The sequence below is a fragment of the Sander lucioperca genome, chromosome 1 (assembly GCF_008315115.2).
Source record: "Sander lucioperca isolate FBNREF2018 chromosome 1, SLUC_FBN_1.2, whole genome shotgun sequence".
NCBI lineage: Eukaryota > Metazoa > Chordata > Actinopteri > Perciformes > Percidae > Sander > Sander lucioperca.
This window is the reverse complement of record NC_050173.1, coordinates 4,986,175-4,998,501: the sequence shown is the minus strand read 5'-3', so window position 1 is coordinate 4,998,501 and position 12,327 is coordinate 4,986,175. Positions and strand designations below refer to the sequence as shown.

The 12,327-nt window shown below is 40.1% G+C and overlaps 1 protein-coding gene across 2 annotated transcripts in view; it reads right to left on the bottom strand.

The window, feature by feature from the left end:
* Positions 1–4,309: 4,309 nt before the first annotated feature.
* Positions 4,310–12,327, bottom strand: part of LOC116051168 (RNA-binding protein 20-like) — a 36,565-nt gene continuing 28,547 nt past the window's right edge. The window contains exons 20-26 of one of the 2 annotated variants that reach the window (XM_036006314.1): positions 12,005–12,139; positions 8,436–8,566; positions 6,255–7,032; positions 6,078–6,203; positions 5,387–5,717; positions 4,700–4,821; positions 4,310–4,613 (exon numbers count right to left, since the gene is read on the bottom strand). In XM_036006314.1, the coding sequence (XP_035862207.1) occupies positions 4,572–4,613; positions 4,700–4,821; positions 5,387–5,717; positions 6,078–6,203; positions 6,255–7,032; positions 8,436–8,566; positions 12,005–12,139 (1,665 nt within the window). In that variant the 3' untranslated portion in view covers positions 4,310–4,571. Of the gene's footprint in view, positions 4,614–4,699; positions 4,822–5,386; positions 5,718–6,077; positions 7,033–8,435; positions 8,567–12,004; positions 12,140–12,327 lie in introns of both variants that reach the window. The other variant, XM_036006310.1, reaches the window with a different exon arrangement.

The following is a 12,327-nucleotide window of genomic DNA, read 5'->3' as shown; positions in this document are numbered from 1 at the left end:
GCACCTGCTATTCCCACACAAAGTTACAAAATTATTACATTTCAAGCACTTTCACATGTTCTGATTGAGTTCTAAGAAATAAGCACCAATAATGATCAAAAATCTTGTTTCTATTTTTTACCTTTTTAATAATTGAATTTCCTTGTCTTCTCACAAAAAACGAAAATGATCATATGATCGTAAACAAAAACCAAACAGGATTTAGTTTGGATGTTCTACCTCTGTTCTCACAATCACTGAATCGTGTTTTTTCCCCATTTTTTCGTTTCGTGATTGGTCATCAAGGGCTTCTTTACAAGGCTGCAATATTCATTGATTGATTAACATGGACCTTATTAGGACAAATATGGGACAACCTCGGGAGGAGCGTGAGGCTCGTGTACTTCCGTATTTATAACAAGAAGAGTGCGTACCGGTGTGCGCCGCAAGGTGTTATAAATCAGAATTTTTTTGCGGACGAAAATTCTGACTTTTTGGCACACAAAATCTTTCAGAATAGAATCTAGGCACAGTTTTATAAATGAGGCCCCAGGTGTAATTATTTTTTTTCAGTTTCATGTAAAGGAGAGCTGAATAACAACTTATGTAATCTTCTCCTGTGACCTTTGGAGGGGGCCTAGTCGACAGAAGAGACCAGCTAATCGGGGGACCCTAAGTTGTTATGGTTATGTGATTGACAGCTGGTTCTCCAGATGTGAGGCCAAAACTGTATACTGTGTTCACTTAGTGTTCAGTGAGAAGCTGATCTGTGAGTATGTATGTTATATATCTGAATAAAGCTGCATCTAATCTGAAGACATCTGAATCTGTCATCTGTGAAGTCTCCTCAATCCATTTCCAGATATCAACTATGATGTTTTATGACTTTTTTCAACATTCTATAAAATTACTTTATATTACTTTTTCGACATACTATTATATGACTTCATATTACTTTTTCGTCATACTATACTATGACTTTTTCATGCTTTTTTCGACACTATAACTTTTTATTACTTTTTTTGGACAAACTGTATTATGATTTTTTATTACTTTATCAACATACTATAATATGACTTTATATTACTTTTTTTGACATACAAGTTTTTTGTCTCTTTTCGACATACTATACTGAAGTTGTATGACTTTTTTTCGACATACTATAGTATGACTTTTTATTTATTTATTCAACCTACTATTCTATGACTTGTAATGATTTTTCGACATACTATACTATGACTTTTTTCAACATACTATACAATTATTTTTTATTACTTTTTTCAACATACTATACTATGACTTTTTATGATTTTTTTCCGACATACTATACTCAGAGGTTAAATTGGGCAGGTTGCCAGAGCTCAGCTCCGTCTCCTTCAGCACCAAACATTTTGCCGGGGCTTCAGCCCCGAATGTATTTTGAAAAGTTGACTGACAAATATGAAACCAGACGTCGCTTAATGTCCACTCTCGCTGTAAAAAGGTGTGCAGCTTCAGATTTATGGATTCGCTCTGCTGTCGACATGCTGTAGCAGATATGTCCCGTTTGTGCTCCGTGTATTTCTGCAGTAGTTTTGGTTTTCCACCTCCGATGTAGAGCAGCGTACAGCCACTTCCCTAAACTTTGTCTCATTCAGAGACCAGAGACCCAAACGGGGCTTGACCCGATACCGGATAAGCGGACGAAGATGGATGGATGGATGGATAGTGACTTTATTCTTGCAATAGAATATTATAACTTTATTCTTCACAAAATATCACGACTCCTCCAAACCTCAGAGAACACAGATGGGATGAGTTATATCTTGAATGTGCACAAAGTTTTGGACATGAGCAGAAATCTTCCTCAAATATCTGAAATATTACAGTCCAGGGCTTTATTAATCCATTAAAATTAATTAATATATCATTGAGGTGAATAATTGTCATGTGCACATTTAAGGAGGTTAGGCTACTTCCTCAACAAAAGATGCAAAAGAGGGAAGAGTAAATGATGCTAGGCAACATGTGTGCTGACTCAGATATAAATAGAAAAGTCGATCCAAAGGAGAATAAATAAAGAAATACAGAATGTCTAAGAGCCTTACTGCAATATATTCCATTATGTTTTTATATTTGGATTGTAATCTATGTTTCCCTTTACATAAAGATATTTCAGGCATATTGATTCAGAAAAAGGAAATAATAGGTGCATAAAAATTCACCAAAATGCAGGAAATGAAGTATTTAATGCAAATCAATTTTGGGGGATGGACCCCCATGACCCCCCCATCATAAGTCAGCACACAGATATCTGGAAACAGAATCTTGGCCTTTGTGTTGCCAGGCCAGTTATGATTACACCAAATGTTGGTGCCATCTAAATAACATCTACAAACTGGAAGCTAAAATGAACATACACTGGCTGTTAACAAGCTGGGCAAGCCAAGCACAGTTTTGCTTTCAGTTCTTTTAAATGGGTCTGGGCTAATCCCTGGACCTCCTCAAGTCCTCAAAACACCCCTGGCACCAAATATTGTGATTGTATTATGACTTTATTCAAAATACTAAACTATGACTTTATATTTTTTTGGACATACTATACTATGACTTTTTTCGACATACTATGACGTTTTATGACTTTTTTCGACATACTATACTATGACTTTTTATGATTTCTTTTGACATACTATACTATGACTTTTTTGTCTGTTTTCGACATACTACACTGACTTTTTGACTTTATTCGACATACTATACTATGACTTTTTATGACTTTTTTCAACATACTATACTATTTTTTTTTACTTTTTTCAACATACTATACTATGACTTTTTTCAACATACTATACTATGACTTTTTATGATTTCTTTTGACATACTATACTATGACTTTTTTGTCTGTTTTCGACATACTACACTGACTTTTTATGACCATTCGACATACTATACTGACTTTTTATGATTTTGTTTACATACTATACTATGACTTTTTTTTTTTTTACTTTTTGACATACTATACTATGACTTTTTTCAACATACTATACTATTTTTTTTTACTTTTTTCAACTTACTATGACTTTTTTCAACATACTATACTATGACTTTTTTTCTGTTTTCGACATTCTACACTGACTTTTTATGACTTTATTTGACATACTATACTATGATTTTTTTTTACTTTTTTCAACATACTATACTGACTTTTTTCAACATACTATACTATGACTTTTTTGTCTGTTTGACATACTACACTGACTTTTTATGACCATTCGACATACTATACTATGACTTTTTATGATTTTGTTTACATACTATACTAGGACTTTTTTTTTTTTTTTTACTTTTTGACATACTATACTATGAAATTTTATGACTTTTTTCGACATACCATACAATGACTTTTTATGATTTTTGTTTGACATATTTAACCTTTATTTAGTCAGGGTAGGTTCACTGAGAGGCAGCTGCTCTGCAGGAACGCCCTGATCACATTCACACAGTGGCAGGGCCTTGCTCAAGGGCACCTTAGTGGTGATAAAGAGGGAGGGACCAGCGCTGCTCTTTCACTTCCCCCACCCAGATTTTATCCTGTCAGTCTGGGGATTGAACCCTCGACCTCCCGGTTACGTGCGTCTCTAACCTTCAGGTCACCACTACCAAGCTGTGTCTTCTCTCCACTGTTCCAATGACTCCTGATCCAATTGGATTTTATTGTACTTATAATTTTGCAATGCAAAAAAAGTTAAATAACCATTCCTTCATTTATCTAGTTTAGTTTGTATTTCACTCCAGATTTGCTTATCATAAGAAAATATTCTAAACTCAGGGATGTTTCCAAATGTTATTTTTCTTACCATCCATTAAAATAGTTCTCCATGAACCTCTCTGTAAATAAAATGTGACTCTAGCTGGATGTCCAACGATGTAAGAGTCCCACTTGGATGTTCACAGTTGTTTCTGTTGAGTCCGTTGAGTGTGGCTTAAAAAAAAAATAGTTTTTGTCCAAACTAAGAAAACTAGTGAATTTTCAGAATAAATGCTTTGAAGACTAAAATGAATTTGTCGACAATGAAAATGTTTTCCGCTGGTGCGTCCTCTAGCTCACCCAGTAAGAGCGTTCGCCCCATGTTGGCTGAGTCCTGCAGTGGTGCAGCGTTCGACTCCGATCCTTTGCTGCGAGTCATCCCCCATCTCTCTCCCCCTTTCAGTCTATCCGCTTTCAAATAAAAGGGAAAAGCCCCAAAAAATTATCTTAAAAAAGAAAATGCTTTCTGCTTGAAACAATCATTATTTTGTTGTTGACAGAACTGTGACACATGCTTTATGAAATCAAGCTCAATATAATAATAACTCTTTTATTAGGAAGTCGTTTTACAGTCTATCAAAATAAAACATTCATGCGACAAAACTTAACAGAAATAAGTGGCTCCAGATGTTTCCACAGCAGCTTTTAAAACTGCCGTAGTATTCTCTATCTTTAACAAATCAAAACTACGTGTTCTTCTGATGTTCCTGCTGCAGACATTTCTTTAAATTAATTCAAACTGATGCTCACAAGTTCCACAACAAGAAATCGGAAGAATAAAAGAATCAAAGTCTGTGTGTGTTTTTTATGTCGTCGTGTTCGCCCACGGATCTTTCCCCGTCTTCTCCTGGAAAACAAAGTTTTACGTTCAGCGGTGTGAAACCAGCAGACTTTAAATCATGTGTAGAACTGATTTTAAAGATTTTAACCTACCTGGTACTTCCTGTAGTGCGTCAGGCTTCTGCAGTGCTGCAGTTTGGCTTCGTCCTCATCAGCGTAGATCAGCTGACACAAGTTACAGAAGTACCCAACAACCGGCCGAATAAACTCCGCTCCTGGAAGAAATATAAGATAATGTACATTCATTTTTGCACAAATGGAAAATAATTTTCACAAAGGTGAGCTATGAACATTGTACACTATGACTTTTTATACGTTTTGTTTGACATACAATACTATGACCTTTTTCGACATACTATATGACTTTATTTAACTTTTTTCGACATTTATACTATGAATTTTTATGAAAATTTTCGACATACTATCCTATGACTTATTTAAACGTTCTCGACATTTATGCTATGACTATGCGTTTTTTCGACACAATATACTATGACTTTTTTCGACATACATAGTATAGTATGTCTAAAAAAAGTCTAAAAAAGTCATAGTCATTGTCAAGTCAAAGACTTTTCAACATAATATATTATAACTTCTTATGAAATTTTTCAACATACTATATCATGACTTCTTACGTTTTTTCGACATACAATACTATGACTTTTTTTCAACATACTATACTGCATTTGACATTTGTATTGGGGCATACTAAATCTTTCTCTGGAGTACTAAATAGCATGGTGGTCCGGGTAGTGAAGCTCAGGGAGTCTATGTTCTTACCAACAGGTCTGGTGGGTTCCTGCAGCTCTGCAACGCCCCCTGCAGGTCCAGGCTGTTGCTCCGAGTCCTGCAGCTCTGCAGCGCCCCCTGCAGGTCCAGGCTCTTGCTCCGAGTCCTGCAGCTCTGCAGCGCCCCCTGCAGGTCCAGGCTGTTGCTCCGAGTCCTGCAGTTCTGCAGCGCCCCCTGCAGGTCCAGGCTCTTGCTCAGAGTCCTGCAGCTCTGCAACGCCCGCTGCAGGTCCAGGCTGTTGCTCCGAGTCCTGCAGCTCTGCAGCGCCCCCTGCAGGTCCAGGCTCTTGCTCTGAGACCTGCAGCTCTGCAGCAGCAGCATTCTGCAAACAGAGCACACATCGTTAGTGAGCATTCATCTCGTGTTCGTGACCTGCAGATATTCAGATACAGAGAGGCGAAGTCCCTCCCCTTCCGATGGACTCCATGAGACCTTAATTCAGAAAAAAGTGTGCAGTAAACAGGGGAGATGTTTTTATCCTGTTTGAATTAAGCCATGAATTACACATAATGTTTGTCAATTTAAAAGATAATTTAGCGAGTGAAGAAAGTCTCAGTTTGTCGTAGGACCACTTAGTTTAGTGTGGAGCCGCTCGGTGAACTACACCTCTCGTCTCGCACAATATACGTCACCTCGCTCACTAGCTTAGCTCTGTTCCCCGACACATGTAACGTTAGCTTACCTGAGGAGTTCCATCCAGCGTCTTTTTAAGAGAATCTCCAGTAGAGTCTGGTTCATCCTCACGCCCCGAATGCTTCAGTCCTGGTTCAGATGGCTCCTCCTGAACTTCAGGGGACTTTTGAGTCTTGTCCGTGTCTGGAGTCTTTTTGCCTTTACATACATCTTCCTTTGGAGTATTTTTGCCTTTACATACGCCCTTCTTTGGAGTATGTTTTTCTTTACACCCGTCTGTCTCTGAAATCTCTTTGTCCTCACACTCGTCTTTCACTTGAGACGTCTTCCCTTTACATACGTCCTCCTTAGACGTAGGTTTGTCTTTACACTCATCTGTCTCTGAAATCTCTTTCTCTTCACACTCGTCTTTCACTTGAGTCTTTTTGGCTTTACACTCGTCCATCTCAGGACTCTCCTCAGTCGATCCTTCCTTTTCATGGATCTTTAGCTTTTCTTCCTCCGGAGTCTCTTCACTCTTCTCAGTGGCTTTCTTGTCTTTCTTTTTAGTCACTTTGGAGTCTTCCTCGTGGGTCCTTTTTCTTTTTAACGCCTTGTTTTCTGGACTGGTTTTAGACATAGATTCTTTTTCTGAGGTGGTTTTACTGCCCAAGTCTTTCTCCGGTCTTGTGGTGGTCTTTTCTGACACGGTTTTGGCAACAGGTTCAGTTTCTGGTGTCTTTTTCGCTTCCGGCTTCTTCTCTGGAGTCTGCGACGCAGACTCCTTTTCTAAAGATTTCTCTTTGACAGTTTTGGACTTGGACTCTTTCTCTGGAGTCTCTTTAGACAAGTCTTTCTCTGGTGTGTTCTTAGAGATGGACTCTTTCTCTGGAGTCTTCTTCGAGGAATCCTTCTTCCCCTTAGACTTCCTCTCGTCAGACTTGTCCCTGCTTCGTCTCTCGCTCTTCTTGCTGTCCTTCCTAACCTCCTTGTCCTCGGCCACTGGAACCGGCCAACTGTGTAGTCTAGGGGTGCAAGAAAACATTGATATGTTTGAGTATCACGACATTAAGTGTTGAAAACAATCGCCTTGCTTACAGTATCCAAAATATATGGAATAGGGCTGCAGCAATCGACTATTTTAGTAGTTGAGTATTCTACTGATCCATCGATTAGTCGAAAAAAACTAACTGAGCCCAACAGCCCCCGGTGATCCCCGAAGGCAACGCAAGTGGGGCCTGCACGCCCGCAGATGGGATGTATGTTACAGGTTGAGAGAAGTACAACCAAATTTTGAGAACAGCGCCAGCTTGTGGCCGATCTGCTCCATATTTTGCACACCTCCTCAGAGGACCATGGGGGACTAGTGGGTCAGGTTGTCGTGTTCACGGATGTTATTGTTAAGATACGCAACACTTCCTGTTTTTACTGCAACCTACAGGAAGTTGTTCCTCTATATCTTGCACATTCTTTAAATTATCAAAATGATTTTTTATTAAGAGGGTCGGCCGAGTCTACCTGCTAATTTTCCTGCAGATCGGCCTCACGGTCTAGGAGCAAAAGTAGGTTTTGCATAAATCAGGATTTTGCGGAAAAATAATATAGCAGGAAATGGGCGTGGCTTATGTGACAAGATTCAGCTGAATTCAGGGGTCGCGTGGATGACGGATGCTGCCTTGCATGCGTGGATCCATGCCGCCTCGGGGGAATTTGGTTTTGATACATACACAAGGCGGTGGCCTACCGTGCCTGAAGTGACTTGAGGAATCGTTTCAGCCCTAATATTCAATCGTAACCACTGGATCCTGAGAAAATGCTGGGTAACAACTGCAATACTTTTACGAGCGAAATGCCTCGAAGTACCGATTATCAGAAAAATGCCTCGTCATTCATACCAAATTTATATACCTAAGGAGTAAATCTCATCAGCGTCAGTGAGCCAATCAGCACGCAGCATGCTTCTATCAAGACCTAATAATGTTTGAGATTGGATGTCTGTGTTACTGTGTGTGTGTCCTCTGTGTCCGTCTGTCTGTGTGTGTGTGTGTCTGTGTGTGTGTGTTTGTGTGTGTGTGTGTGTGTGTGTGTGTGTCTACGTTGTAGAGACGAGCAGGAAAAACTCTACTGTTACACAGAGACAGACTCACGTAGTCGGAGCTGGGACATAAATACAAATGAGTAATGTTGTAAATTTATTTTTGTTTTATAAAATTGATATCGAAAATCGTCTAGGAACCGGTATCGAAGTCACGGTATTGGTTATCGAATTTGTTTTAACGCTACCCAGCCCTCATCGTATTACGTATCGTATTGCAAGATTCTTGCCAATACACAACCCAGTGACCACACACACACACACACACACACACACACACACACACACAGAGTAAATGAGCAGAGAAATGTGAAGAGAAGAGGCGTCTCTGACCCGTCGCTGAGTCTCTGGTATTTGGTGGAGATGTAGGCACAGACTTTGTGGCCGTTGATCCGGACTCGTTCAGTGGCCAGCTCATTAACAACTCTCCGAGCCTCAGAAGAAGTCGACATCTCGATGAAAGCCTGAAACACACAAACACTGAAGATAAAGAGATGTCTTCATACGTAAACTTCATTTCTTTTCACATTGGTTTTTATTCCCGCTCAAAAAAACAGACACATTTTATAATCCAGTCATAACTTATTGGCTGTATTATCTGTGATCGGAAAAGAGCTGGAAGAAAAAAATCTTATTTTACCAGCCCCGTTGTCAGATGATACAACAAACAGAAGTCAAAACTATACGTCTAACTGAACTGCTTTGAGGTGCACAAGTAGGGCGGTGTGTATCGCCACTGATTTCCCGAACCGAATTCCCTCTAATCTGCTGAATCATTAACAGGATTGATGTTTACATTACGAATTGACCCAAAAACAGTTACATTAATGTACTTTTTTATTTAAGATATACACAATGAAGTGCAGCTCTACAGACTCTATAGTCAGTGAGTTTTGGAAGATGTCATTTACATATCTGGGTCCCATCTTGCACCTGGTGCAGCACAAAGTCCGACCCAAGTATCTTTGCTAGTTTAAAAGGTGCTGACACACCAACCAGACGGCCGACCGTCGGCAGTAAAGTCAGTCGGACTGATCAGTCGGGTCCCCGAGGTCCAAAAGTGCCTCGGGACACACTGAGGAGACGCCGACTTGAGCGTACGCTCTGCACGTGCGCGAAACGTAATACGTCTCCATAGCAGCAGGCGGCGCTGCTCTGTATTGTTTCCATTAACAGTCTGATTATTTACCAGAAAATGAAAACCGGCAGCTGATTGGACGCACGCGTCACGTGGTTCTGGTTTCTCCGGAAATTCCCAGCCAGACTGTCATGGCAGCTCGTTCAGAATACGATCTCATATTGGACTAAAATAGTTCACCGAAACGTGTTTCTGAAAACATTTTAAGAGAGAAATAGGCCGTGCAGTTGCTGAATCTGTCTTCATTTCAGATCAACAAAGGTCAGTTTAAAAGATTTTCGTCAGATTTTGAGAGGCTCATCCGCTCGCCATTTCCAAGCTCCAAACGCGCCTGGCTTTTAAAGGGAATGGGAGATGACTCTCTGATTGGTTTATTGCATGTTACGCCTAAGGACAACCCTTTAGAACCATGCGGCCGGCGCACGGACCCTTTTTTCTGTCGTCAAACTAGCAAAAGTGGATTTGGACACGCCCTAAACACACCTGGACCAGGCGCTTCACGCCGTGCACTTACAGTACATCGTTAAAATAGGGCCCTTGGAGGTGAAAAGTCATGGGATCGCTTTTAAAATGGCCATGCTAGTTTTTTTTAATCTTTGGTGCATTTTTTAACCCCATCCCCAACAAGCTAGAATGACAATATAAGTAAAATAAGTCCCTTTCCGACCGGAGGGATTTTTGCAGTTCCTAGAACATAACGTTCCTTGAACCCTTTTTTTCTCCTGTTCTGACTGGACCAATTTGGGGATTATTAAGTTCCTCTGGCCGCAGTTCCTGTAACTTTTTCAGCTCCTACTTCAGGGCACGGTCTTTTCCCTTTTCCACATAGTGGTGGTTAGATGGCTGTGATTATAATAACTAAAGGTCAGTTCCTATGGCCACTTGGCCAATGTAAATGCAAATGGGAAAAAAACGGATTTGGGGGAGAGTAGTTAGTACAACTGTTCCTATAACTACGGTCCTGTAACTACTTTGTCAGAAAGAGGCTATAGTTGGTACCGATGGATTCCTTAGGTCTTCTAGTTTCATATGATACAGACAGAATTTCTTGCTCGAGTTCAAATATTTCCACTTGCATGAATTCGCGGAGGCGTAAATGACGCAGATTTCCTGTCTTTGCCTCGTTAACGCCGCTGCGAATTGGCCTCTTTGCGCTGACTTTGTATTTAATAACGCCTCAGTATGAACGCACCATAAGACTGAAACTTGATTGACATTCACATTTTTAGGACTTGGATAAGAAAACGTATTAGCAGGAAGCCCAAAAGCCATAACCACTTTAAAGTCACACATGCACTGACTTCACAGTCTCACCCCCAACCCCCGGACTATCTCCTACCCACATACTGTGCAATATTTATACTTTTGATAATGACAATTCTGTGCAATTTCATTACTCCACTTCACACTGCATATCACACTGTACATAAAACCATATCTACCTTTATATATAGTTATATATATATATACCGTATTTCCTCAAATAAAAGCCGGGGCCTTTATTTACCTGAAGTGCAGAAGGTACCAGGCTGGTATTTGAAGCAGGCTTTTATTAGAGGCAGGCCTTTATTCTTAATTTCATCTGTTTGATAAGTATAACTATTTTAAATAAACTGTTTTAAATGAAAAAAACATAGCGTTCCAGTGGATAGAGATCATTCATTTTTTAAGAAACATTTGCAAAAATATCACATATATACAATATACAACAACAGCCAGAAGGGCAACAAAACAATTTGGGTCAGAATGAATCAAACACCAACATTGTGTCAGTTTGAACCCTGTAAATGTACCGGGTATTTATTTCAAATACAGGTACTACAGTATTGCTGGTACATTACAATAAGAGCTTACAGTAGTTGCTGGTTAGCAGCACACCAGTATCTGATTAACGTTACAGACGGTAGCTAGCTAGCTTTGTTTCTAGCTCCAGGCTAACTTCTTTCCTCCCACCTCCAGCTAGCTAGCCGTGCTCTGCTCTTGTCGGCTAATCTTGTCAGCTCATCCTTCTGTTTCTTCCAGTATCGGATTCTCCTGGGGTCAATGTCTAAACATCTCGCAGCTTTTTCACCCGAGTTTTCCTCCGCATACTTTAAAACTCTTTTCGTTTTGTTGTTGAAAAGTCCGTCAATAGCACCAGAGTCCGTCTTTCTCTGCTAGCACTAAATGAGACCCGTGTTACATCCAATGTAGCTACTGCCATCTATTGGCTCCTGTACGTTACTGCAAACTACACTTGGCTGAGTAACACATACAGCCGCATTGACTAAAATACCGGTTGGACAATAATCCAGAAAAACAAAGTGTGGAAAAAAGCATGAATATATTGTTGAATCTGTTAAATGAAATTGAAATGAAATTACAATGAACTTGAATTTTATTTAGACTTAATATTATATGAAAGGCATTTAGGAGATTATCCACACTATTTTTTCCCCGGCCTTAATTTGAGACCGGCCTTTATTTGTCCGTGTTGACCACGCCCCCGGCCACTATCAGAGGCCCGGCTTTTAATTGACTACCGGTTTTTATTTGAGGAAATACGGTATATATATAAAAAACGTCTCAGGACTGTGCACCTTACCCCCCCCCCTTCTTTTGCAGTACTTATTTTATTACATGTTCATTTCTCCTGCGTACATGTTAACACTGAAAAAGGAGTTGCTTTCAATCTCGTTGCCACGTGTATAACGACAATAAAGGCATTCTATTCTACATGAAAACAAGACCTTTTAGGTGTGTGTTTCAGGGAATAGTTTCTGACCTTGTTGCCTCTGGGGACCCTGTAAAAGAAGACGGGTGTCCCCAAACCTTTGACCAGATTGAGGAAGTTGGCGTCGCTGTAGGGCAGCGGCGGGATGTGGTTGAAGAAAACCACGCGGCCGGACCAGGAAGAAGACTGCAAACACACAGAGACACAATGTACAATCGTAACGACAGAGTCTGAACCAGCACCAACGGCATTATCACATGCGGAGTTGTTCCGATACTTTCTAAAAACGCTGGCATCGTGAGTTTATACATCGATCCGGAACCGCGTAACTTAGCCCTGAAGAAAATCTACCTTAAAGAAAAGTATTGATGTTT